Genomic DNA, 23020 nt, shown 5'->3' on the forward strand with positions numbered 1-23020 from the left:
TGTAATCTACACAAATCAGCTCACTTGAGTGTGTTGAATACTTTTGCATGCCACTGTATATACTGTGCTCAGGATTTATAAGCATTTCTTTCTCTGTTGTTAAGGAAGTCTTCCAGTGTTTTGGGGTCTAAAAATACACAGGGGGTAGATTTTTTAAAAACAAGTGTGATTTTATAAGATGCGCGCGCCAGTGTATGCATGTTATAAAATCGCGGGTGGCGCATGCAAAGGAGGCAGAGTAAAGCAAAAATCGTGCAGTGACTCATCATCAGGCTTCCCCAGTTCCCTCCCAGTCCATGCCCCCGGACTGCCCCTTTGCCAAGGCCCGGCTCTTGTAAGCGTAACCCCTGTTTTTTTGCGCTCAGGCCTTTAAAAATCAGGCCATTACTTGGCATTATTCAACTTAATAAAACATTTATATGGAAATTGAAGCATAAATGTGGCACCAAGATTCAACACTCTGCTTTTTTTTTTTCCAAAAAAGATTTCCTTAATTGAGTTTCACATGCGACATTAGGAAAAATTGCTATTCTAGAACCAAGAAACAAATTTTCTCTAGAATGAAAAAAGTTTTCAAAATCTACAACCTGTCAGGTTCTAGTTTATATGTAACCAATTATGTTGCCCTAGTCTGTACCTCTTCATGAGAATTCTGCTGTTAGGTTTTAATACTGCTATAGTAATAATAATCAGTTGAAACACCAATTTTTGTCAATGCAAATTCATTCTGCCCCAAACTAGCCAAGTGAACTGTTTCATATTGTCAAAACTTGACATCCAGGTCTCCTCTCTCTGATAATCAGACTGATTTAAGTGCACAAGATTTTGGTCATTTTTTTAGCAAAAAGATTGAGAAGATAACGTCCTCCTGTCCCAAATTGCCAATACCTTCTCTACTGTAGGATCAGTTGACGTTGCTGAGATAATAAGTAAATTAAAACCAAATTTTTGCCCTTTGTCTAAATGTTCTAATGCTTCATTTAAGTGCCTCAGTAAAGAATTATCCTGTTTTTTTGAGAGACATGATCAACTGTTTGATCTTTGCCAAAAATGTTAAAATCAGCAGTGGTTAAACCTATATTTAAAAAAAAAAAAAAAAGCCTATTTCTGACCTAACCAATAGAAATAATTATTGTCCAATAAATAATCTGTCTTTAAGAACATAAGAAATTGCCATGATGGGTCAGACCAAGGGTCCATCAAGCCCAGCATCCTGTTTCCAACAGAGGCCAAACCAGGCCACAAGAACCTGGCAATTACCCAAACACTAAGAAGATCCCCATGCTATTGATGCAATTAATAGCAGTGGCTATTCCCTAAGTAAACTTGATTAATGGAGAAATTACTTACCTGATAATTTCATTTTCCTTAGTGTAGACAGATGGACTCAGGACCAATGGGTATAGGGTGCTCCTGATAGTTGGAGCCCTTGTACATATTCCCCTGCCAGAAGCTCTGCTCTTCAGTATTCTCTTTGAAAAGCAATTGTGGATATATGTGTGACTGAACAACTTGGTGTGGATATAGCTGGAGACCGCCAGTGCACGCAACCGAGAAACGCCGACACCCGGTAGGTATGGGTGTCCTAGTTAGAGGGAAGCTTGGCTTACCCGTGTTTGTCTTGCTCTCAGGGAATTGTCAGCAGAGTTTTCTGTGATTATCGGCAGCCGTGTGCAGGATGCTGAATCCATCTGTTTACACTAAGGAAAACAAAATTATCAGGTAAGTAATTTCTCCATTTCCTAGCGTGTAGCAGATGGACTCAGGACCAATGGGATGTACAAAAGCTACTCTCAAACCGGGAGGGAGGCTGCCCGTGGCCCACTTAGTACTGTCCTTGCGAATGCTGTGTCCTCCTGAGCCTGAACATCCAGGCGGTAGAACCTAGAAGAAGGTATGAATGGAGCACCATGTTGCTGCTCGACAGATCTCGGCGGGTGACAGCATCTTGGTTTCCGCCCAGGACACTGCCTGGGCTCTAGTAGAATGGGCCTTGACTTGTAAAGGTGGAGGCTTGCCTGCCTCTACGTAGGCCGCCTTGATAATGTCTTTGATCCAGCGGGCTATGGTTGCCCGTAAGGCCGCTTCCCCTTTTTTCTTCCCGCTGTGAAGGACGAGGAGGTGTTCCGTCTTTCATACAGATTCCGACCTTTCCAGATATTTGAGTAGGAATCTGCCGACGTTAAGATGGCAAAGGTGGCGAGATTCTTCCGAGTCCTTATGCTCGTCTGGCAATGGCAGCGAGACGATTTGGTTTAGATGGAAGTGAGAAACCACTTTTGGGAGGAAGGAGGGGACTGTGCGTAGCTGTATGGATCCCGGTGTGAACCTGAGGAAGGGTTCTCAACAGGACAGTGCTTGAAGCTCGGAGATGCGATAGGCCGAACAGACTGCCACTAGGAATGCAGTCTTCAGTGTTAGTAGTCGGAGGGACAGACCGCGGGTGGGTCTGAAGGAGGCTTCTGCTAGGAAGTCTAGGACTAGATTGAGATTCCATAAAGGTACTGGGCCCTTTAGGTGTGGTCGGATCTGTTTGACCCCTTTCAGGAAGCAGGAGACATCCGGGTGAGAGGCTAGGCTGCCGCCCCGCACCTTGGCTCTGTAGCAGGCCAATGCGGTCACCTGCACCTTGATGGAGTTGAGAGACCACCCCTTCTGTAAGCCGTTCTGCAGGAATTCCAGAATCGTGCAAATTTGGACTGTCCGCGGGAGGATGTCGTGGTCTTCACACCAGGCTTCAAATATTCTCCATATTCGTATGTAGGTTAGAGATGTGGAAAACTTGCGTGCTCGGAGCAGCATGTCAATCACCGACCCCGAGTATCCGCTCTTCTTCAGGCGTGTCCTCTCAATGGCCAGACCGTAAGAGAGAATAGAGTTGGATCTTCGTGGAGGATCGGGCCTTGTTGGAGCAGATCCCTGTGAGGAGGTAGAGGGAGAGGGCTCCCTGTCAGTAGTCTTCGCATGTCTGTGTACCACGGTCTTCTTGGCCAGTCCGGGCCCACTAGAAGTACTGGTCCCCTGTGGTGTTCTATCTTGTGGATGATTCCGCCCAGTAGCAGCCACAGTGGGAAGGCGTATAGCCAGATCTGGACGAGAGCATCGATCCCTTTGGATTGTGGTTCCCGTCTGCGACTGAAGAAGTTGGGAACTTGGGTGCTTGACCGGCTTGCCAGGAGGTCCATGGCTGATGTTCCCCTGCGGTTTACTATCAACTGGAAGGCTGTGTTCGACTGCCTCCATTCCCCTGGGTCTAGACTTTCTCAGCTGAGGTAGTCCGCAGTGACTTTGTCTTTTCCCGCGATGTGGGCAGCTGAGATCTCTTGTAGGTTTGATTCCGCCCACGCCATTAGGGGGTCTATTTCCAGGGACACCTGTTGGCTTCTGGTTCCTCCCTGACGGTTGATGTAGGCCACTGTTGTGGTGTTGTCCGACATGACTCTGACCGATTCGCCCCAGAGTCTGTGACTGAACCATAGGCAGGCTAGTCTGACTGCTCGTGCTTCCAGTCGGTTGATGTTCCATCCCGACTCTTTCTTGTCCCATTGCCCCTGGGCAGTCAGTTCCTGGCAGTGGGTTCCCCATCCTCGTAGACTCGCATCCATGGTGAGCAGGATCCAGGGCGGCGGGGATAGCCTTACTCCCTTGCTCAGATGGTCTCTTTGTAGCCCCCATTGTAGCTGGGTTCGAACTTCCTCCGGGAGCTGGAGCCGAACGGAGTAATTCTGTCGACATCTCATTCCATCAAGACAGTAGGGAACACTGTAGGGGTTGCATGTGAGCTCTTGCCCATGGGACCACTTCCAGTGTGGATGTCATGAGACCGAGGACTTGGAGGTAGTCCCACACCTTGGGGCGAAGACTGCTTAACAGGTTTCGCAATTGGTTCATCAGTTTTGTTCTCCTTGTAGGAGTCAGAATGACCTTGTCTTGTCTGGTGTTGAACCGGACTCCCAGATATTTCAGAGATTGGAAGGGCTGCAGACAGCTCTTGTTTGTGTTGACCACCCACCCGAGGTTCTCCAGTAGAGTTTTGACTCTGGTGGTCACCTGATGACTTTCCTCTGGGGATTTTGCCCTGATCAGCCAATCATCCAGATATGGGTGTACGAGGATTCCTTCTTTCCTCAGTGTCGCCGCCACTACCACCATGATTTTGGTGACCCGGGGTGCTGTGGCTAGCCCGAAGGGTAGTGCCTGGAACTGGTAGTGGTGGTCCAGGATCGAGAAGCGTAAAAAACACTGATGCTCCTGATGGACCGGGATGTGCAGGTAGGCTTCTGACAGATCCAGGGATGTGAGAAATTCTCCCGGCTGTATTGCCCTTATGACCAAGCGTAGGGTTTCCATGTGGAAGCGAGGTACCCTCAGCTAGCGGTTGATGGACTGAGGTCCAGGATGGGCCGGAACGTACCCTCTTTCTTGGGAATGATAAAATAGATGGAATAGTGCCCCGTATTTTCTTGTTGCGTAGGCACCGGCATTATGGCCTTTAAGTCGAGCAATTTGGCCAGTGTAGATTCCACTGCCGTCCTCTTGAAAGTGTCGTGCCAGGGGGATTTCACAAACTTGTCCGGAGGGATGTTGTGGAAGTCAGATAATATCCCCCTTGAATGATGGTTAGGACCCACTTGTCCGAAGTTATCTCGACCCATCTTTGATAGAATAGGGCAAGCCTGCCCCCTATGGCTTCTTCCTGGGGATGGGTCAGCTGATCTTCATTGCAGGGTGCGGCTGGGGCCTGGACCAGCGCCGGCTCCCCATTTATTGTGTTTGTTCCGAAAGGACTGGTCCCTGCCTGCGGGGCAAGATGCTTGATATGTACTTCTGTATGGTTTGAAGCGCTGTGATCCCCTGCCCTTTGATGCTCGGGGGGAGGGGCACTGGTTTCTCTTGTTCTTGTCCTCCGGTAGCTGCGGTACTGGGGATTCGCCCCATTTGTCGGCTAACTTCTCCAGTTCGCTTCCAAACAGGAGGTTTCCCTTAAAGGGCATTCTCGTGAGTCTCATCTTGGATGTCGCGTCGGCTGACCAGCTTCTGAGCCAGAGTTGTCTTCTGGCTGCCACAATGGACAAGACGCCTCTGGCTGCGGTTCACACCAGGTCGGAGGTCGCATCCGTGAGGAATGATACTGCTGGTTCTAGTGCTTCGGGTGTGGTGGCGTTCCTGGTCTTTGATAAGCAGGCGCGTGTCACCACGGCACAGCAGGCTGCGATCTGTAGTGACATAGCTGAAACGTCGAATGACTGTTTAAGGATGGATTTGAGACATCTGTCCTGGGCATCCTTGAGTGCCGCTCCTCCCTTGACTGGGATGGTAGTGTGCTTTCAGACCATGCAGACCATGGCATCCACTTTGGGGAATGCCAGGAGGTCTCCGGCAGCGGGGTCCAGGGGGGTATAGGGCTGCCAGGGTCTGTCCCCCCCTTGAACGGAGCCTCCCATTCCAGGTCAATCAGCTGTTGCAGGGCCTGCAGCAAAGGGAAATGGTGGGATGCCTGACAAGAGTCTCTCGAGGAGGGGTTTAGTCTTTGGTTCCCTTGTGGCACTCGTGCCTGGGATAGCAAGCTCTTTCAAGCTGTGAGCCACGAGGTCTGATAGTTCGTCTTTAGCGAAGAAACGCCTCATGGTTCGGTAAGGTTCCATCCCTGGAGGGATTTCCCCTTCCTCCAGGGAGTCTTGATCCTCGTCCAAGGTGTCTGTGTCCCCAAAGTTGGAGCTTTGAGGCGGGAGGGGCACTTCTCTGGGTTTAGAGGGTTCCGGGATGTTCGGGGTCCTCTGGGGCAGGCTGTGGCTGTGTCATCGGCGGTGCCGGTTGCATGTGGACAAAGGTATGTAGGCTTTTGAAGAATTCTACCCAGGAGAAAGATGCTGGGTCTAAATTGAGAGGCGCCGCGTCCCCAGGGAGCCCCGTTTGAGGGAGGCCTCCGCCGGGGTTAGCCAGATCCGGTGTACTGTCTATGGATGCTGGGAGCAGTATGCAGATGAGCCTTTTGGTGGTCCTCTACTGCAAAGGGTGCGGGGCCTCTGGAAGCTGGGGCTGTGGAAGTCAATCCCTGGATCGCTTGCGGCGACCTCTGGACTCCTCTCCCGGGGGATGCTGGGCCCCTGCAAAGGGTTCGGGGCCTCTGGAAGCTGGGGCTTTCCTTGCCAGATTGATAGAAAAAGTGGTGTTGAGTCAATTTCAGGTATTTTTGGATGTTCATCACATGTTAGATGATCACCAGTATGGTTTTCGTCCCAATCATAATACTGAAACACTCTTGTTCATTTTTTGATATTTTTAGATGCGGATTTGACTGTGGTACAGGGTTCTTTCTTGTACTCTTAGATCTGACTGCAGCATTTGATACCATCGATCATTTTATTTTTATCAACCGCCTATCAAGCATAGGGATAGGAAACACTGTATTAAAATGTTTTTCTTCTTTTCTGAGTAATCGTTCTCACTCGGTATATGTCTCTGGCCATTGGTCTGATGAATTTGCTTTGGACACTGGGGTTTCCCAAGGGTTAACCCTTTCATCAGTATTGTTTAATGTATATATTGTTCCAGTTTGTCAAGTTTTATCACAACTTGACAATGGTTATAGTCTATTTGCTGATGACATTCAGCTTTTCATGTCCATATCTGAATCAATTGCCTGTTCTCTCAAAAAAAAAATTCCTATTGTCTAGAGTCCCTTAAGGACTGGTTTTCAAAAAATAAACATTTTTTTCAATCATATTTATTGAATTTTCAGAAGCATTACACAAAAAGTAAAGTGGAACACTAAAAGGACAGCTTCAATAACCCCTTCCTAACCCAACCCATCCCTCATGTCTGGTATGCCAAGAAGAGAGACCAAACCTCTGGAGGTAGTTATAAAAAGCAAAACAGAACAGTACTTACACATGACATACATAAAAGACAGTACTGCATAGCTAGCATCTAAGTGAAATGGAGAAATACTGTGCCAAAATATAATATAACATTATAATAAAACACAGAACTTGAAATAATATAATAAAATACAATGTAAATCAATACCATGCAATGCAGTGGAACAGTGAACATTCAAAGCATCAGAAACATGGAAGAAGATAGATCGGGATCTGAAGACTCCTGACACCCAACTGAGAGAATGAAAGAGAGAGAAAATAAGGGAAATAAAGAAAATAAGTAAAACTGGAAATTTATGAAGGATACCTTCATACATCCGCTATAGTCTTCCGAATGGTAGGAGAGAGATAGTCATGGAAATGCTTCCAGATGTCCAACACGGTGTGAAGATGTTTAGGAGAGCTAGCCCTCATTGAAAGATATTCAAAAGTAAATAATTTTACCATTCTATGAAACCAAAGATCAGGTTTTGGGCAAGAGTTACCCTCCAATGAGAGGATGACTTTTTTGTCAACCAAACCCATGTTCCTGAAAAGAAAACACATGTTCATCTCGCACTCTGTGAGAACATAATTGAAAGAGCCAAATATTGGGATCACTGGGAATATCAAGCCCCAGAATTGTAGGGCATAACACCCCCCCCCCCCCCCCCCCCCCCCACACACACACACACACACACACACACACACACACACACACACACACACACACACACACACACACACACACACAGACAGACAGACAGACAGACACACACACACCTCTCAAATTGTATATTTGGTAAGATACCCTGATATGAGCGTCCTGAAATCTTTGACCTTAGATGGGGTTGAAATCCAATAGTGGCTGAGCAAAGGAATCTCTGTTTCATTATGGATTCTACCTTGTCATTAAAGCCTCATATCTTGAGAATCATGAAAGGGGGTGCTTTTTTTAACTCCATATGCTTTGCAGATTACAACCTTTTTTAAGTAAGTCAGACCTAAGAACTGTTACTCATTCTCTTGTTCTCTTTTCTTTAGATTATTGTAATGCCTTGTATCTCGGTCTCCCAAAAAATTCTTGAAGGCATTACAGTATGTTCAAAATTCCGATGCTGGGATAATTACTGGCATGCCGCTACGTGAGCACTTCTCACCTGTCTTAAAGAGTTTACACTGGCTCCCTATTAAATGGAAGATTTCTTTTAAGATTTTGATGCTAGTTTTTAAAGCTTTAAATGGTGTTGTTCCTCCTATTCTAGCCAAATGCTTCTGAATGTTCATTCACATAGGATTGTTTGCCTTGATGAGTCTCGGGAGAGACTTTTCTATATGCAGGGCCCTGTTTTGTGGAACTCTTTCCCTCGAGGTTTAAAAGAAGCGTCCTCTCTGCTAAAATTTAGGAAACTTCTAAAGACTTTTCTATTTTCCCAGGCTTTGTCACTTAGGGCCTGATTTTCAAAGCCCTATGCGTAAAGCACCAGGACGCGTCTAAGATGCGGGGCTTCAAAAAAGGGGTGGGGAGATCTTGGGGGGGTGGGGCCAGAGGCTTCCGGCACAGCGGCCATTTGCTGCTGTGTTGGAGGATCGCGTGCCGGCAGGCTGCTGGCGCACGCAACTTGTGCCTGCCTGGAGCAGTTGCAAAAGGTAAATTAAAGAAATGGCGGAGGGTTAGGGGAAGGTAGGTTAGGGGGTTAGGAAGTTTCCTCCGAGGCCGCTCTGATTTCAGAGCGGCCTGGGAGGGAACGGGGGAAGGCCGTTCCCTCCCACATACCTGCGTGCGCATGTTATAAAATCGGGCGTCTGTGTGAGCACCGGGTGGTGTGCACCTTTGAAAATTTACCCCTTAATGTGTAGCCAGTAATGAGCAAATTTTTATGATGAGCACTGACATGCAAGAACCAAAGGCCAGTACTGAATATGGACCAGTTATGACTATGGGTGCAGTTAGTCTGAGAGAGGTATTTTTATTATTTTAAATGTATTGTTTCTTTTATTATTTATGTATTATAAATGTTTTTGTAAATTGCTTAGAAATTTTGATTTACGGTACACAAGTTTTTAAATAAAATAGTTTGTATTCTAGTACTGAAGTCCCATGTGCATAGATTGCACATGTTAGAAACATGTCTGTGTTTTGAGCTTGTGGTTGCTTTATCAACTGGAGTTCAGAGTAATTAGATGACTCTGGGTCAGTTCTTTACATCATATATGAAGCAAATAGAATGTTAGGATTATTCGTAAAAGAATGGGACATAAAGCAGAGAATGTCATAATGCCTCTAAGTCTATTGTGTAACTGTACTTTGTGTTTTGTGCGGTTCTGTTCACCCTAACTCAAAAAAGATAAAGCAGAACCAGAAAAGGTACAGAGAAGGACAGCAAAAATGATGACAGGAATAGAACAGATCCCTTATGAAGAAAGGTTAAACAGGTTAGGACTCTTCAGCTTGGAGAAGAAGTGATTGAGAGGGGTTATGACAGGTTTATAAAATCATGAATGGGGTGGAACAGGTAAATAGGGAACAGTTAGTTTTTCCTAGTCTCATTACTATTTGAGAAAATAACAGGTAACAGATATAAAACAAATTGGAGAAAGTGTTTTTTTCACTTAATGCACAATCAAATTAAATTTTGTTGTTGGAGGATGTGGTCAAGGTATCTAGCATAGCTGGATTTAAAAAAAGGTTTGGCCAAGCTCCTGGAGGAACATTCATAAACAATTATTAACCAAGTACGTATGGGAAAATTACCACTTATTCCCAGGAGTGAGCACAAAGAAATGGATCTATTCTTGTCAGCCGAATTGGCCACTGTCTGAGCCAGGATGCTGGGCTCGATAGACCTTTGCTCTGACTCAGCATAGCATATTCTGTGTCCTTATATCAACTGACACTTGAGCATCTTAGACCCATAAGAAAACTTTATGCTTGTTTAAAACAAAATTGTATTTTGCCAAAGTTTATTATGAAACAAAGGAATATAAATACTCTGGGGCCAAGATAATAAGCCACACTGACCTTAGCACAGCTTTTAACTTCTGTTTTTGCATGGATTTTTCAGCACTAATACAACTCCAGTATGTAATAGTGGTTTTAGCGCTGAAAAAAAACACAAGTTAAAACCTGCACTCTGGTATAGTGCATGTGCATGCAAATTGCAGGGTAACAAACTTACTAGAAATGACTCTGCAATATAGGGGTGGCACTTTTGGAAAAATTGTTTACAGTGGGAAAAGTAACTCCTTAGTCAAAGCAGGAATTAAATTTCCTGCAGTAGAGGGGAACTGAGCAGGAGAACCTCCTACCTCCCTCCTATCCAAGAATAAAAAATAAAACTACTCACCCCTTCCCCAAGTTAAACGTCCGACCAGAGAATGGGCTAAGGGGCAAACCTCCTCCCACCCAAGTTATAATTAAATAAAATAAAAGTAGCACCAGGGCACCTAAGTTCCCAACCCTCCTCTCCCCAATCTCCCAACTTCAGATGGAGAAGCCCCTAGCTTCTCCTGCCGGGCTGCCAGTACAGCTCTTGGCTGCACCTGCATTAATTAAGGTTGGGATATCAGGAGGGGGGAGGGGGGGAACTTAGGTTCCTGGTCACTACTTTTATTTTTGTTAACTTAGGTGGGAAGAGGTTTTCTGCTCAGCTTGCTCTCCAACTAACAGGCTGATACAGTACGGTGCCGAGCACATCATTTAGCATGCGTTTGGCCACATGTTTTCGACGGGCGCTAATTACCCCCCCAAAAAACATGTAGCCAACCCCCCAAAAACTAATAGCGCTCATCACATGCAAATGCATGTTGATGAGCCTATTAGTAAGTCGCCCGGGATACTGAAAGTAAAATGTGCGGCCATGCCACACATTTTACTCTCAGAAATTAACGCCTGCCCAAGGGCGTTAAATTCTGAGCAACCCGGAAAATACTGCTTTTCTGTACTCCCTCCGACTTAATGTCCTAGCGATATTAAGTCGGAGGAACCAAAACTAAAAAAAAAAAAAAAATCTGCCCACTGGTCAGTGGTTAGGAAAACAGATGCTCAATTTTACTGGCATCTGTTTTCGAACCCGCTGACAGCCACCTCTACCGCAAATAAGGAGGTGCTAGGGATGCGCTGTTGTCCCTAGCACCACCTAATTTTTTTTTTTTAATTTATATTTTATTTCGTTTTTAAATAATATAACAAAGACAACCTTGTAAGGAAATACAGCAATCCATAAACATGGAATTAACATTAAATTATACATCCACATGTATTCTGCATATAATTAAGGTAATACTATAACTGCTTTACATTGGAAATAGGGGGAGAGGAGAATAAAGAGAAAATCAAAGGAGAACAAGGAAATCTGTACCAAATTTTACTGCTGAGTAGGCCTCAATTCACTATATGTCCCTTAATACATATAGGTTATGTCCCTCCCTCCAGGAACTGTCTCAATTGTTCGGGCATGAAAAAAATATAGGTGTTACCCATATACTTTATAATACATTTACATGGAAATCTTAGAAGGAAAATTGCCCCTTTGGCCAAAACCTCGGGGCGCATATTTATAAAGATTTTCCTCTGCTGTTGGGTTGCCCTAGAAAGGTCTGGATAGACCCTAACTGTGGCTCCCATAAAGGGAGTGTTAATGTTTTGGAAATAAGCTTTCATCATTTTTACTCTTTCTGGTTCAGTGAAGAAGGACACAAAAAGAACTGCCCTCTCTGTAATTTCCATATTTGAATTTTCAAGATACTGCGTTAGATTATCTAAATCAACCCTATTATCACCATGAGGTAATTGAGAAAATACTCCTTTAACAGGTAAAAATATAACTTTCTTAAGAGAAGGTAGCGATTCTATAGGGATCTTTAGAGTCTGTCATGTATCTTTTAAAAGTCACCAATGCAGGTTCTCCCATCACTTTTGGAAAATTCACCACTCTTATGTTCTTATGTCGCAAGAAATTCTCAATCGATTCAATTCTTCTCTGAGATGTTATTCAGTCTTTCAAAAGAGAAATATTTAATTCTTGGACCTGCTTTACTGTAACTGAAATCTCTTGGATGGCCGTAGTATGTTCAGAAACCTTTTCTTTCTGTTCCTTCTCCACCACATCCATCCTTTTAACCATACTCCCCATCTGTTGAGACTGTTCTCTGAGGGTCCGGGCATTAACCATCATTAGAACCCATAGGGACTCTAATGTTATCTCCGCTGGCTTCATAAACTCCCAGGGCACAGGGATATCAGTTCCTACCTCCTCCCGTCGGGGCCTCCCGCCCGATGTCCCTGGTGAGTCAATTCCCGAACTAGGGTTTCCCCTTTCTGGGATTTCCCGCACGTTCTCCGGTGGGGGTTGGTCAGATACTCCTGTCCCAGCTCCTAAAATGCTGGGGGTTCCTCCATCTTGGACTTGTTCGATCAACTTGGGTCGGCAAGTATAATACCACCAGCATCAAGGAGGGGAGAGCTGCATAGCGGGCCTCGGAGATCCGGGGGGCTCAGCGTGATTTCGCCTGGCGAGAGTCTCGCTCCTCTCGGGACTTCCGCAGCGGTGTTTGGCTCCCTCGTCTGAGCGCCTAAGGTCGCGAAGTCTGTTATCACTCGCTGTCCTGAAGAGCAAGGTAGGTCAGGAGGATATACCCTAACCTTGCCCTTCCTCTTGTGAGGCATTCTATTAAAATTATTAAGAAGGAAAAAACTTTTTAGGAAATATAATGCAGAGCAGTGCGACTCAGCGTCCTGCAGCAGCAGCCATCTTGACTCCTCCCCACAAGTGTGTGAGCACCACCTAATTTAAATACAGAATCGTGTGTCCAGGAGAGGTGCCTGGGCGGGTGCTCAACATGGAGCGCCCGCTCTCCCGCATTTCTTACTGTATCGAGGTGAAGAGAGAGTTGGGAATGTGCCCTTGGCTTCTAATTTATTTATTTATTTTTTTAACTTGGATGAAAGGGAGAGGGTTCGACTGCTCAGCCTGTTCTACCATGGGGTTCAACTTGGGGAAGAAGAGGGTTGGGAATTTATGATCTGATCGGGATTTGTATGGTGTAGGATTCTTTTATTTTGCTGCAATTTTTTTCCTCCTTGTTTGCACATAAGAGCCTTTTTTTTTTTTTTAATGAATGGATTTGCTGATCAGTGGCAAGCGAATGACTCCTGAGTTTAAAAAAAAAAAAGAAATGTGCTTTTTAGCTTTAGTGCACTTTTATTTACTGATGGCTCATTTTCATGCCATTAGTTTACTGTATCCCATTGGGCCACTGGATTTTACTGCTGGATTAAAATAAAATTCATTCTAAAATTTAACCTCAGTTTTAGCATGGGTTTTATTACATTGGCCCCTATATCAGATCTCTGTACTAATCTTGAGATTTTTTTATGACAGTTTTTCAAACCTGCTAAAGCAAATTGATTCCGATTTCTTCCCTTCTCTAAAGTAACTCATGCTTTTGATGCTTGCTGTCAACATTTTTTACTCAAAGCATTGACCTATAATGTTCTATCAGCTCTATAGAAGAAGTCTCTATTGACTGTGCCCTTATTGTTTTCTCTCGATAAGGAGGGCTGAATTAGCCATTACATGTGGGTGATGTCCTCTAGCGGCACCGAACAGACTTCTCTCTCTTAGTAGTGGAGAGCTTTTGTTCTACTGAGCTTATGTGGGAATTCCCGCTCTGGTGTTGCCTTGTAATTTTCCTCAGTCTTTTATCATCCGAGCACCAGCATGATGTACCTCTTACCTCTATTTTTTCTGTGAATAACTTTAAAATTTATACCTCAAAGGTTGCCTTGCTGCTTCAGCAGACTCCAAACAACATAAAAAAAAAAGTAAAAAATGTTCTCTTCCACAGAATATCTGTCAAAAAAAAAAAAAAATCCATAGTAAGTGGGTTTAAAGTCTGTGTATGGTAGAAAAATGTCCATTATAGATGGACATGTTCTCTGCCACTGTTGCTTTGAACTAGACTACGACCAGGCCAGCTGCTATAATTGTGAATATATATATCTCCTCGTACCCAGAAATCAAGGGCCTCCAAAATGAAGGAACTGCATAACTCTATTAGAAGCCATAGTCACTTCTCCCGCAGCCCAGCCTAGTCTGCCTCACCATGAATGGAGTTGCGCGGGAGGTGCTCAAAAATTTTCCCCGTCAGCAGAACAGGCTGGATCCTCAGGATCAAGTAAGCATAGCCAGCATGCATCTCAAAAAAGAAGCACCGTTTTGTGGAATTGCCAGAGCAGCCGGTGCTGACAAAGCATAGAGGCTTAAGGGCCCTAGCTTCATCAGCACTGATGAAACATCACAAGGCCCCGCACTTTCAGTGCTTAAAGTTCATGATGCATCGAGTCCCAGAACATTGATCCTCAATGCTTTTGGCCATTGATCAATTGAAAACTTTGATGTCTCATACACAACTATATACAGACTGAGCCAAACTGTTATCGCGAGCAGAAGAGGACGATATCTTCTTGCCATCACTTATTACTAGAACACTCTTACTAACAAAATTACTGGAAAAAGGACTTTGTCTAGAAACACCAGATCCCATTTGCTTTCCAGTACCTCTCATTTCTACTCTGTCTCCAACAAAAATTTTAGAGTCTGCAAGATGGGCAATATTCCATTCTAATATCAGAAAAGGATGTTCCACCACCCACAGCAGGTTTGAGGGCATGTCAGCCACTTAACCAAGTAGCGAAGTTGGTGAAAGCTATCTTTGTCTTTTTGGTGGTTAAGAATAGGGAGCATACCTTCCAATCTCTCCTTTTCCAGATATCTTTGCTCCCACTAGGAGAAGTCCCAGTATCCCCAGTTCATAGGGATACTCTATCAGAATCCTTACAGGATAGTTCTAGCCCATGGCATTCTCTTGCAGTGAATTCTAGCCACCCAGAGGATGTACCCCAGGAGTATACACCCCTGAGGCAACCAACGACCCCCTCCTCAATCACCATCTTCATCACTGGAGCCCTAGATCAGTGTTTCCTCATCGCTGGGCTTTGAAGAAGGGTCGACAGGGATTCTCTGTGCCCCCCTTCCCAGAGCCTTCAGATCACTCGTCATCTCTGGAAAACCTTTTCTATTCCAAGTTGGGAAAAACACTGGGAATAAATGTGTGTAAGAACAAAGATCCTTGTGTTAACATCATTAGCTGCTTCCAGATTCAGGAAACACCAGTGCAGCCAGTAGCTAATCCTGTCCCTCATATCCTGCAATAATTATAAATGAGAATGTGGGAACCTCCCATTTCCTATGCACCAGTAGCAAGGAAACTACCTCAAATACAGAGTGCAAAAATGTCTAGGATTTGGAATAGAGCAGTTACCCTATCAATTAGTTGTCATAGTTGGTTCTTAAAAGAGCCAAGAAAACAAGAATATACTCAAATACTCTACCAGGAAAGGATTCCAGCCTCTTAAACACATTTGGCAAAAAGTTGTTCCAACGCTTCATACTCAGTACATACATTTCTGCCCACCAATTCTTCTTGGTTTAATACTTAAATGACTGTATACAAAAACTGAAACTTATTTTCCAGCTGGTGAAGGCGGAATTGCATACCTTCAACTGTTAGATGATGAGGAGTGTATATGCCATCTTATCTGATCTAATTAGGATGTGTTTAGTAGTACCTCACATTCCTTGTCGGCCTGTATCAGAGCTTGCTGTATAGCCTAGTTGAGAGCCAGCAGCCTTTGCAGTGATCTCCATGACAAATTAGCAGTTGTAACCTGCCTGAGCAATAACCTCTTCAGAGAAAAGCTCAGAGAAATAGTAGTGCAAATTAACATCACATAGCAATTCTGTCCCTTTCCATGAGACTAGAACAGCAAGCTTCTGCAAGACATAATTAATACACTTTTAAAAGACCATATTTCCAGAGATGCCCTTTCTAGCAATTTCAACAATACCGGATACCACTTCTACTTCAACAACAGCAACAACTTCCACCTTGCATTCGAATATATGAGCGATGTCGGCCAAAAACCCAGTTTTTTATGTCTTTCTAAACCCAATAAACATTCTCCCCAAAAGGGGAAGGAATCCAGCACTACCTGGAGGAATGGCACAAGATCACAAAGATCTCTGAGTTCTCAAAACAGTGGAGATTGGATACCAATCTCCTGGCTTTCCTTGCTTCCTCATTGCTTAGCCTTTAATCCAGATCGGTCTCAACTGACACAACTTCACATGGAGGTAAAGTCACTCCTCAAACAAAGGGCGATAGAACCAGTTCCTCCTCACTACCATGGTCGGGTTCTTTTCCCATTACTTCAATATCCCCAAGAAATCTAGGGGACTGAGACCCATCCTAGACTTAAGAAGGCTGGACAAACATTCAAACGGAGAAATTCATGATGAATTCCCTCCACACAATCCTCCCCTTCATCCAGGAGGAGGAGTGGATGTGTACTCTAGTTCTAAAGGATGTTTATGCTCCTGTTCTATCCATCCTTCCTATTAGCATTGCCTGTGCTTGATGGTGTAATCCTCCCAGTGTACTGACAAAGTGCTCCATTTTGGGCTGTTAACAACACTGAGTATTTACAAAGTGCCTAGCTGAAGTAGCAGTGCATTTACTGTATCAGGATATCCAAGTCTTCCCTTACCTGGGTGACTGGCTTGTGACAACAAATTCATTCCCAAGGAGTGCTTACTTTTCTCCAGAAATCCCTCTTGTAAAGTTGCTGGGATTCCTAGTGAAATTTGAGAAATCTGCTGTTTCTTCTGAAAAATAAAATTCATTTGAGCAAGGAAATTGACTATAAGAATGGCGCCTATAGCCAAGTGAAAAACTGCACCCTCACCCATTACACAACACATGACACCATGAGTTGGGAGAGACTGTTCAATGTTTGTACAGCAATGCCCATGGTCAATGCAAGGGTATTAGGTGCCCTAGGAAAACTTTACAGTCTTGCATCTCCCCACCCAATCACACCCTCCTCACACACATTTAAAAATTATACATTTATAAAAACGGATTTTACATGAAAAAGAACATTTTCCGCAGATAAGCAGGTTGAATTAGCCATATTATCTGGGGATCATCCTCCGGTCCTCTAGGTGGCGGAGCTCCTCCAAGCACACAGAGCTAAGCCCTATGTGCCTGCCTGTGCATATAACCATGTGGTTCTCCCGCTTCCTTCAGTCTTCTGTTTCTCCACGCAGCATGGTGTGTGCAGAGTCTCCTCGTATTAATCTTTTTCTCTTTTTTTCTTTTCTATTTCAGGATTGAGACTAAATTCCCTCACGGGCCAGCACTCAGCAGGGGCAAGACTATTCTAGTGGGCCTGAACCTCTCTTTACATTTTATTAAAATAGAATAACAAATTGTTTAAGCACAACCCCTGCAAACTTTTTCCCAGCACAGGAACTCAGTCTCAGCTTTCTTATTCCCAGCATTCTCTCACTTCCTCCTAGTACAGTTCCCTCCCCCCAGCCCCAGGCTTAGCACCTACTTTTTAAATGGAGGCAGCTGGTCAAGCGATAAGAGCTGGGAAGAGGTAGATGATAGGGGGAAAGCTGAGGGATTTTGCTGACACTCAATTTGAGATTCCCTCCAAGATTCCTTTTAAAGGGTGTGTGTAATGGGAATAAGTAGAGTAGTTTTTCACAAGTAAAAAGAAAAAAAATAGTGGAACGGGAAGAGGTAGATTACGTGATAATAAGTGCCTATACAGGAGAGGGGTTGTAGCCCTTTGCGGGCAAGAGCCCATGAGATTGCAGCACTGAAGATTTCTGATACTGATTCCCATGGGTTTTTTTTTAAGGGTTTTTAAGGGTATTTAAATTTGGTATTCTGCTTTTTGCAGTTTCTCCTCAATAAAAAGTTTTGTTTTTTGAATATGAAACTGACATATTGGATTCTCTGGGGTTAGCGGGTGATAGGGCAGTCTGTCTATGCACATACCTACCTGCCTTTTTATGCACAGACCTACTAGACCTGTGCCTAAAGTCACAACATTTGAGAGGTGGCAGATTTGCACCCAGACCTCTCTCCCTGCCCCACCTGCCAGCACCCCTCCCAGACCCTGGCTCCAGTAAACCAATTCTCACAATGCAGCGAGTGGGGGGGGGGGTCTAGCCTGGAGTGCAGACTTAGTCCCCACACAATGCTTTGTGAAGATATTGCTGAAGCCAGGTCCATGGGGGCGGGAGGCAAAGCATGGCACCAAATTGGTGCCTAGGGACAACATTGGCTGAAACCATCCCTATTTTGCCTCTCATTTTTTATGGGCCTTTTCACTAATGTCAAATATTTGCTACTTGAATGCTTTTTAAAAGTACATTGGCTGAGGACTGGTTATTGCTTCGACCATGGTGGTTTTCCTAAAATATTAAAGTTAAAGAATGGTTTCCATGGCTAGGTAGGTCTTATAAGGAGCTGGGGTTTACAGGTATGGTTGACATACACAATGGGGGCAGTATTACCATGTTGACTTATGACTTTCTATAATACCATACAAATACATTTCACAAATATTTGTTGCAGTGACTTATAGTATTGATTCTTAGTGCTAATAATAAAATCAAATAATAGAATTATATTATGCCTACACTTCTGTCCAAGGGCTGTTCACTTGAGAAACCATAATTAATGTCAAACAGCTATTACTACCAACCTTGTTTCCTTTTAGAAACATTGATTTAATGGCTGAAATATTGGAAGATGGCTTTCATATCTTCTGACGGAAGCATTAAAGGATTTTGGCTTGATTATCTTTAAAGAGCAATGCTTCTCTTTTTTTTTTTAAAGCAACAATTAGTTTATCAGGATAACATTCTTTGAACATAATTTTGTATAAATTATTGAGGAAAAATTGTTTCTAAATTATTTCTCTGCAAGTTGCTAAGTGCAGGATTGAAATTATAGTATTTAGGTGTTGAAACTTCTTGACTGCTTATTCAGTTGAAACAGGAGTGAGGCATTTCTGCACTGATCTGAAAAGAATTGACCAACTTTCCTAGTATAGTTATCCAGGACCATTACTGAATCACAGGGGACAGAAAATCAGTTTGCTGCAACTCTGTTTTCCCTAATAACATAAATCTTGGTCAGGTTTGTTGCCCATGATTGCCTGTGTAATTTCATTTTAAGGTTACTTTGGATCGGTAATCTTAATCATGGCCATTTTATTGTTAAAGAAGAAGAAAAAAGAATTTCAGTAAATGGAGAAGCTCTGGTGTCTGTACTCTAGTTCAATCCTTTAAGTACTCTTTGGACTTAGTCACAAGGTATGCATGCAGGTCCATACACAAGACTGGGGACAATGAAATACCCATAGTACCTGAATGTAATCCATTCTGAAGTGCCAAATAGTGGAATATAAATCAGATAAATAAAAATTTCAATCTGTTATGGCACTTGAATGTTTCCTTTGCAATCAAACTATTCCTATGATCATATATCAATAAATTGTTGATAAAGAACACATGACAGTGTAAGAAAACTGCAATAAGATGTAGATAAATGTAACATTTGGAATATTGGTGTTGCACAGCATACGATATTTGCATTTAATGCAAGGGTGCACATATGCAGGTAATCCAGTTTGGTTTCCAGGTTAACCAAACTGTTCAGATAATCCAAATGCATACAGATTAGGGATGTGAATCGTTTTTGAACGATTAAAATTATCGTCAGATAATTTTAAAATCGTCCAAAATCGTTAGAGTGCACGATACAATACAAATGCCCCCGATTTATCGTCAGGGGCATTTGTATTGTATCGTTGAATAGGGCGCGGGAAAACCAGCACACCAAAAAAACCCTAAAACCCACCCCGAACCTTTAAAACAAATCCCCCACCCTCCCGAACCCTCCCAAAATGTTTTAAATTACCTGGGGTCCAGTGGGGGGGTCCCGACGCGATCTCCCTCTCTCTGGCCACGGCTGCGTTGAGAGAAATGGCGCCGGTGGCACTTTGCCCTTATCATGTGACAGGGCAAAGGTAGCGCCGGCACCATTTTGGTTCCTGGTTCCCGACGTCGCACGTGCAGGAGATTGCCCCCGGACCCCCGCTGGACCCCCAGGGACTTTTGGCCAGCTTTGGGGGGCCTCCTGACCCCCACAAGACTTGCCAAAAGTCCAGCGGGGGTCCGGGAGCGACCTCCTGCACACGGGCCTTATTGCCAATCTTCAAAATGGCGCTGGCGCTACCTTTGCCCTCACTATGTCATACGGGCGACGTCGCCAGGTAATTTAAAACATTTTGGGGGGTTCGGGAGGGTGGGGGATTTGTTTTAAAGATTCGGGGTGGGTTTTAGGGTTTTTTTTGGTGTGCCGGTTTTCCCGCCCTCCCCCGATTTACGATTTTTAACGATTTAAAAAAAAACCAAAACACGACGATAAGATTTCCCTCCCCCCCCCAGCCAAAATCGATCGTTAAGACGATCGATCACACGATTCACACCCCTAATACAGATATATCTCTTGAATATTCATTGTTTATACTGAAAACCAGACCCAATTTTTGACCCTTTAGAACTAGAACTCCTGATATGATGCATATGGTTTTTTTTTCACCAAATTGTCAGTTTTTAGGGGAGTCTGGTAGTATGCCTGAGAAGTAAAGTAGTTGTAATATTTCTGCAAGTTATCCAAAGAAAATAGCATGCTATATATTCACATGCTTTTGACTGTGTCCTTACATACTAATTTATTTATTTTTCTCCAAACAGGTCAATCAGGAGCAAAGTAACCACAGCACAGAGCAAGTTATAGATGATTATAAAAAGCTGGGGACTCTTTTTGGGGAAATAAACAAAATCCTGATCAGTGCAGGCTTCACAAGGATGTACTTTGGTGAACGGACTGTAGAACCAGTGCTTATATTGTTCTTTTGTGTTATGCTGTGGTTCCTTGGTGTGCAAGCTCTTGGGCTAGTTGCTGTTCTAAGCCTTGTCATTCTCCATATGCAACAATAACGTGTGGCCAAAGACATCTGTTAGCTGACATGGTTCAAAGGCTTTGTATAGTGAAGAAAACAAGAACAGCAGAGATTTTATTAAAACAGCATTGTTAAAAGTTATGTGACACAGTGGTTTTAGTATGACTTCGGTGTCTTGCTTTTAAGTGCAATTACCTTTTGCAGTAAGGAATTAAACAACTGAAGCACATTTAAAATTGGACACAAATTTGAAAAGACGTTCTTGATCTTGTCTTGAAACAAATCATTTTTGTAATTGCAAAGCAACATGCCACACCATTCTTAAGTTGACTGTTTTGTATACTGCAAAAGCTGATCTTCCAAAAAAAAAAAAAAAAAAGCATTCAGCCTTTTACATTACATCTGCCATTAAAATGGTTGACTGTGTGCGCTAAAGAATATTTTTTAAAATTTGTATTTTACTGCATTGATGTGAAATGTGTTATGCCAAGTATTCTAAACTTGTTCAGATCTGAATGCTACATAAGACATGAAATTCTTATTTAAATAAATCTTCCTTTGCTGCGCATTGGAATATATGAAAACAATATACCGAATAAACAGATTATCAACATGTTATTAAAAAATTAAATAAAATACATGTAGGGTCTGTGTGTATGATTTTGGCAGTTTTGAATGGTGCTGAGTTAATAGTACTGTAAACAAGTCCTGCATTTACTACAACTATTTTTATAGCAATACTAGAGCTTTCAATCTAATCAAAACAAAAATATAGGATAAAGAATAGCTGGGGAAATTAATTTATTAAGAAAATGATTAAAACCAACAAGTCTGTGATCAAGTGCATCACAGATTAAAATTTACAAGCCTCAAAAAGGTGTTTTTTTTCAACTGGGTTTGAAGAAGGCCAGAGAGAGAGCATGATACACAAACTCCCAATTTCTATTCAAAATGTACAGTACGGCAAGGTGGAACACATGGAGTTGAAGGACATTTTTCATGGACAACAGCAGTGTGTACTAACTTACACTGCCTTTCAATGTGCCTCTGCCGTGGATTACAGAGGCCATCCGGAAAGATTGTAAACACGTTTGCAAATGGCTTGTGGCTGCATTGAAACCTGGCAGCTGATATGAGAGAACTGACTCATTTTAATGTACACTACATGTACCCCATGCCAAAAACTCTCAACATATAACATTTAGAGACTGGGCTTTCTCTACAGCAGGACCATCACTATGGAACTCCATTCCACCATAACTTCGTCAAGAATCGTGCCTTCGAACATTCAGAAAAAGGCTTAAGACGTGGTTGTTCAAACAAGCCTTTCCAGAACCTAATTAAATCTCATTTCAATGACAACCAGAGTCAGCCATTTTTAGAACACTGTAAATAATTGCTCTTACTGTTAAATTACTTTAGACTTTTCTCCACCCAGTTTGAATTTCCTTGTTTTATTGTAACTTCAGAGTTCTTCTTTACACTGTTATAGTTTTTCAATTGTTATTTTACTTTACACCCCCTGTTTAATGTAAACCAGAATGATGTGATTCTTATCTTGAATACCGGTATAGAAAAATGCTAAATAAATAAATAATGCTTTTAAGGTGAAGTTAGGCCAAGACCAATCTGAGCCAGATTTTATTTACAAGCATTTTTTGCCTGCCAATCTGAAGTACTTGCTCCCAGCAGATTACAAAATACAAACTCCATCATGTAAAATCATAATAAAAACAAGACAAGACTACAGTATACAAAGTAAAGGCAGCAGTCTACCCATCACAATCACAAACTGTAAAACCCAACAACTAATCTGCTATCTACGGAAAACACTGTTTACGGTAAGCAAACTTGCTTTTTTCCCCCATAGATAAGCAGCTGAATTAGCCATGCTGTCTGGGAGTCACCAGCTGAAGTATTGAGCATGTAGGTATGTGAGGACTTATATGTAATTGACACTCAATACTACATAATAGGCGAACGGTTCTTCTAAGTGAGTTGAAGTAGTAGTGCTCTTGGCTAGGATTATCCGCCCCATCTCTGCATCATCTTTCGTTTGTTTGTCTAAACAATAATGAGATGTGAAAGTGTGCAGTGATGACCATGTGGCTGCTTTACAGATATCAGAGAAAGATACATTGTGAAGATGTGCGATGGAGGCAGCCATTGCTCGCACTTGATGGACTTTGGATGTGGAGGATAAGGTTGCAGAACACTTTTGGTAGCTGAAACGTTTGCAGTTAGAAATCCAAGATGATAAAGTTCA

The 23020-nt window shown here is 43.2% G+C and overlaps 1 protein-coding gene across 1 annotated transcript in view; it reads left to right on the plus strand.

Moving 5' to 3' along the window:
• Window positions 1-21174, plus strand: part of FAM241A (family with sequence similarity 241 member A) — a 63153-nt gene extending 41979 nt beyond the window's left edge. Inside the window, exon 2 of the mRNA XM_029596184.1 lies at window positions 20546-21174. Coding sequence (XP_029452044.1) covers window positions 20546-20791 — 246 coding nt within the window. The 3' untranslated portion in view covers window positions 20792-21174. The remainder of the gene's footprint in view (window positions 1-20545) is intronic.
• Window positions 21175-23020: the final 1846 nt, after the last annotated feature.

This window comes from Rhinatrema bivittatum, chromosome 1, assembly GCF_901001135.1.
Source record: "Rhinatrema bivittatum chromosome 1, aRhiBiv1.1, whole genome shotgun sequence".
Lineage (NCBI taxonomy): Eukaryota > Metazoa > Chordata > Amphibia > Gymnophiona > Rhinatrematidae > Rhinatrema > Rhinatrema bivittatum.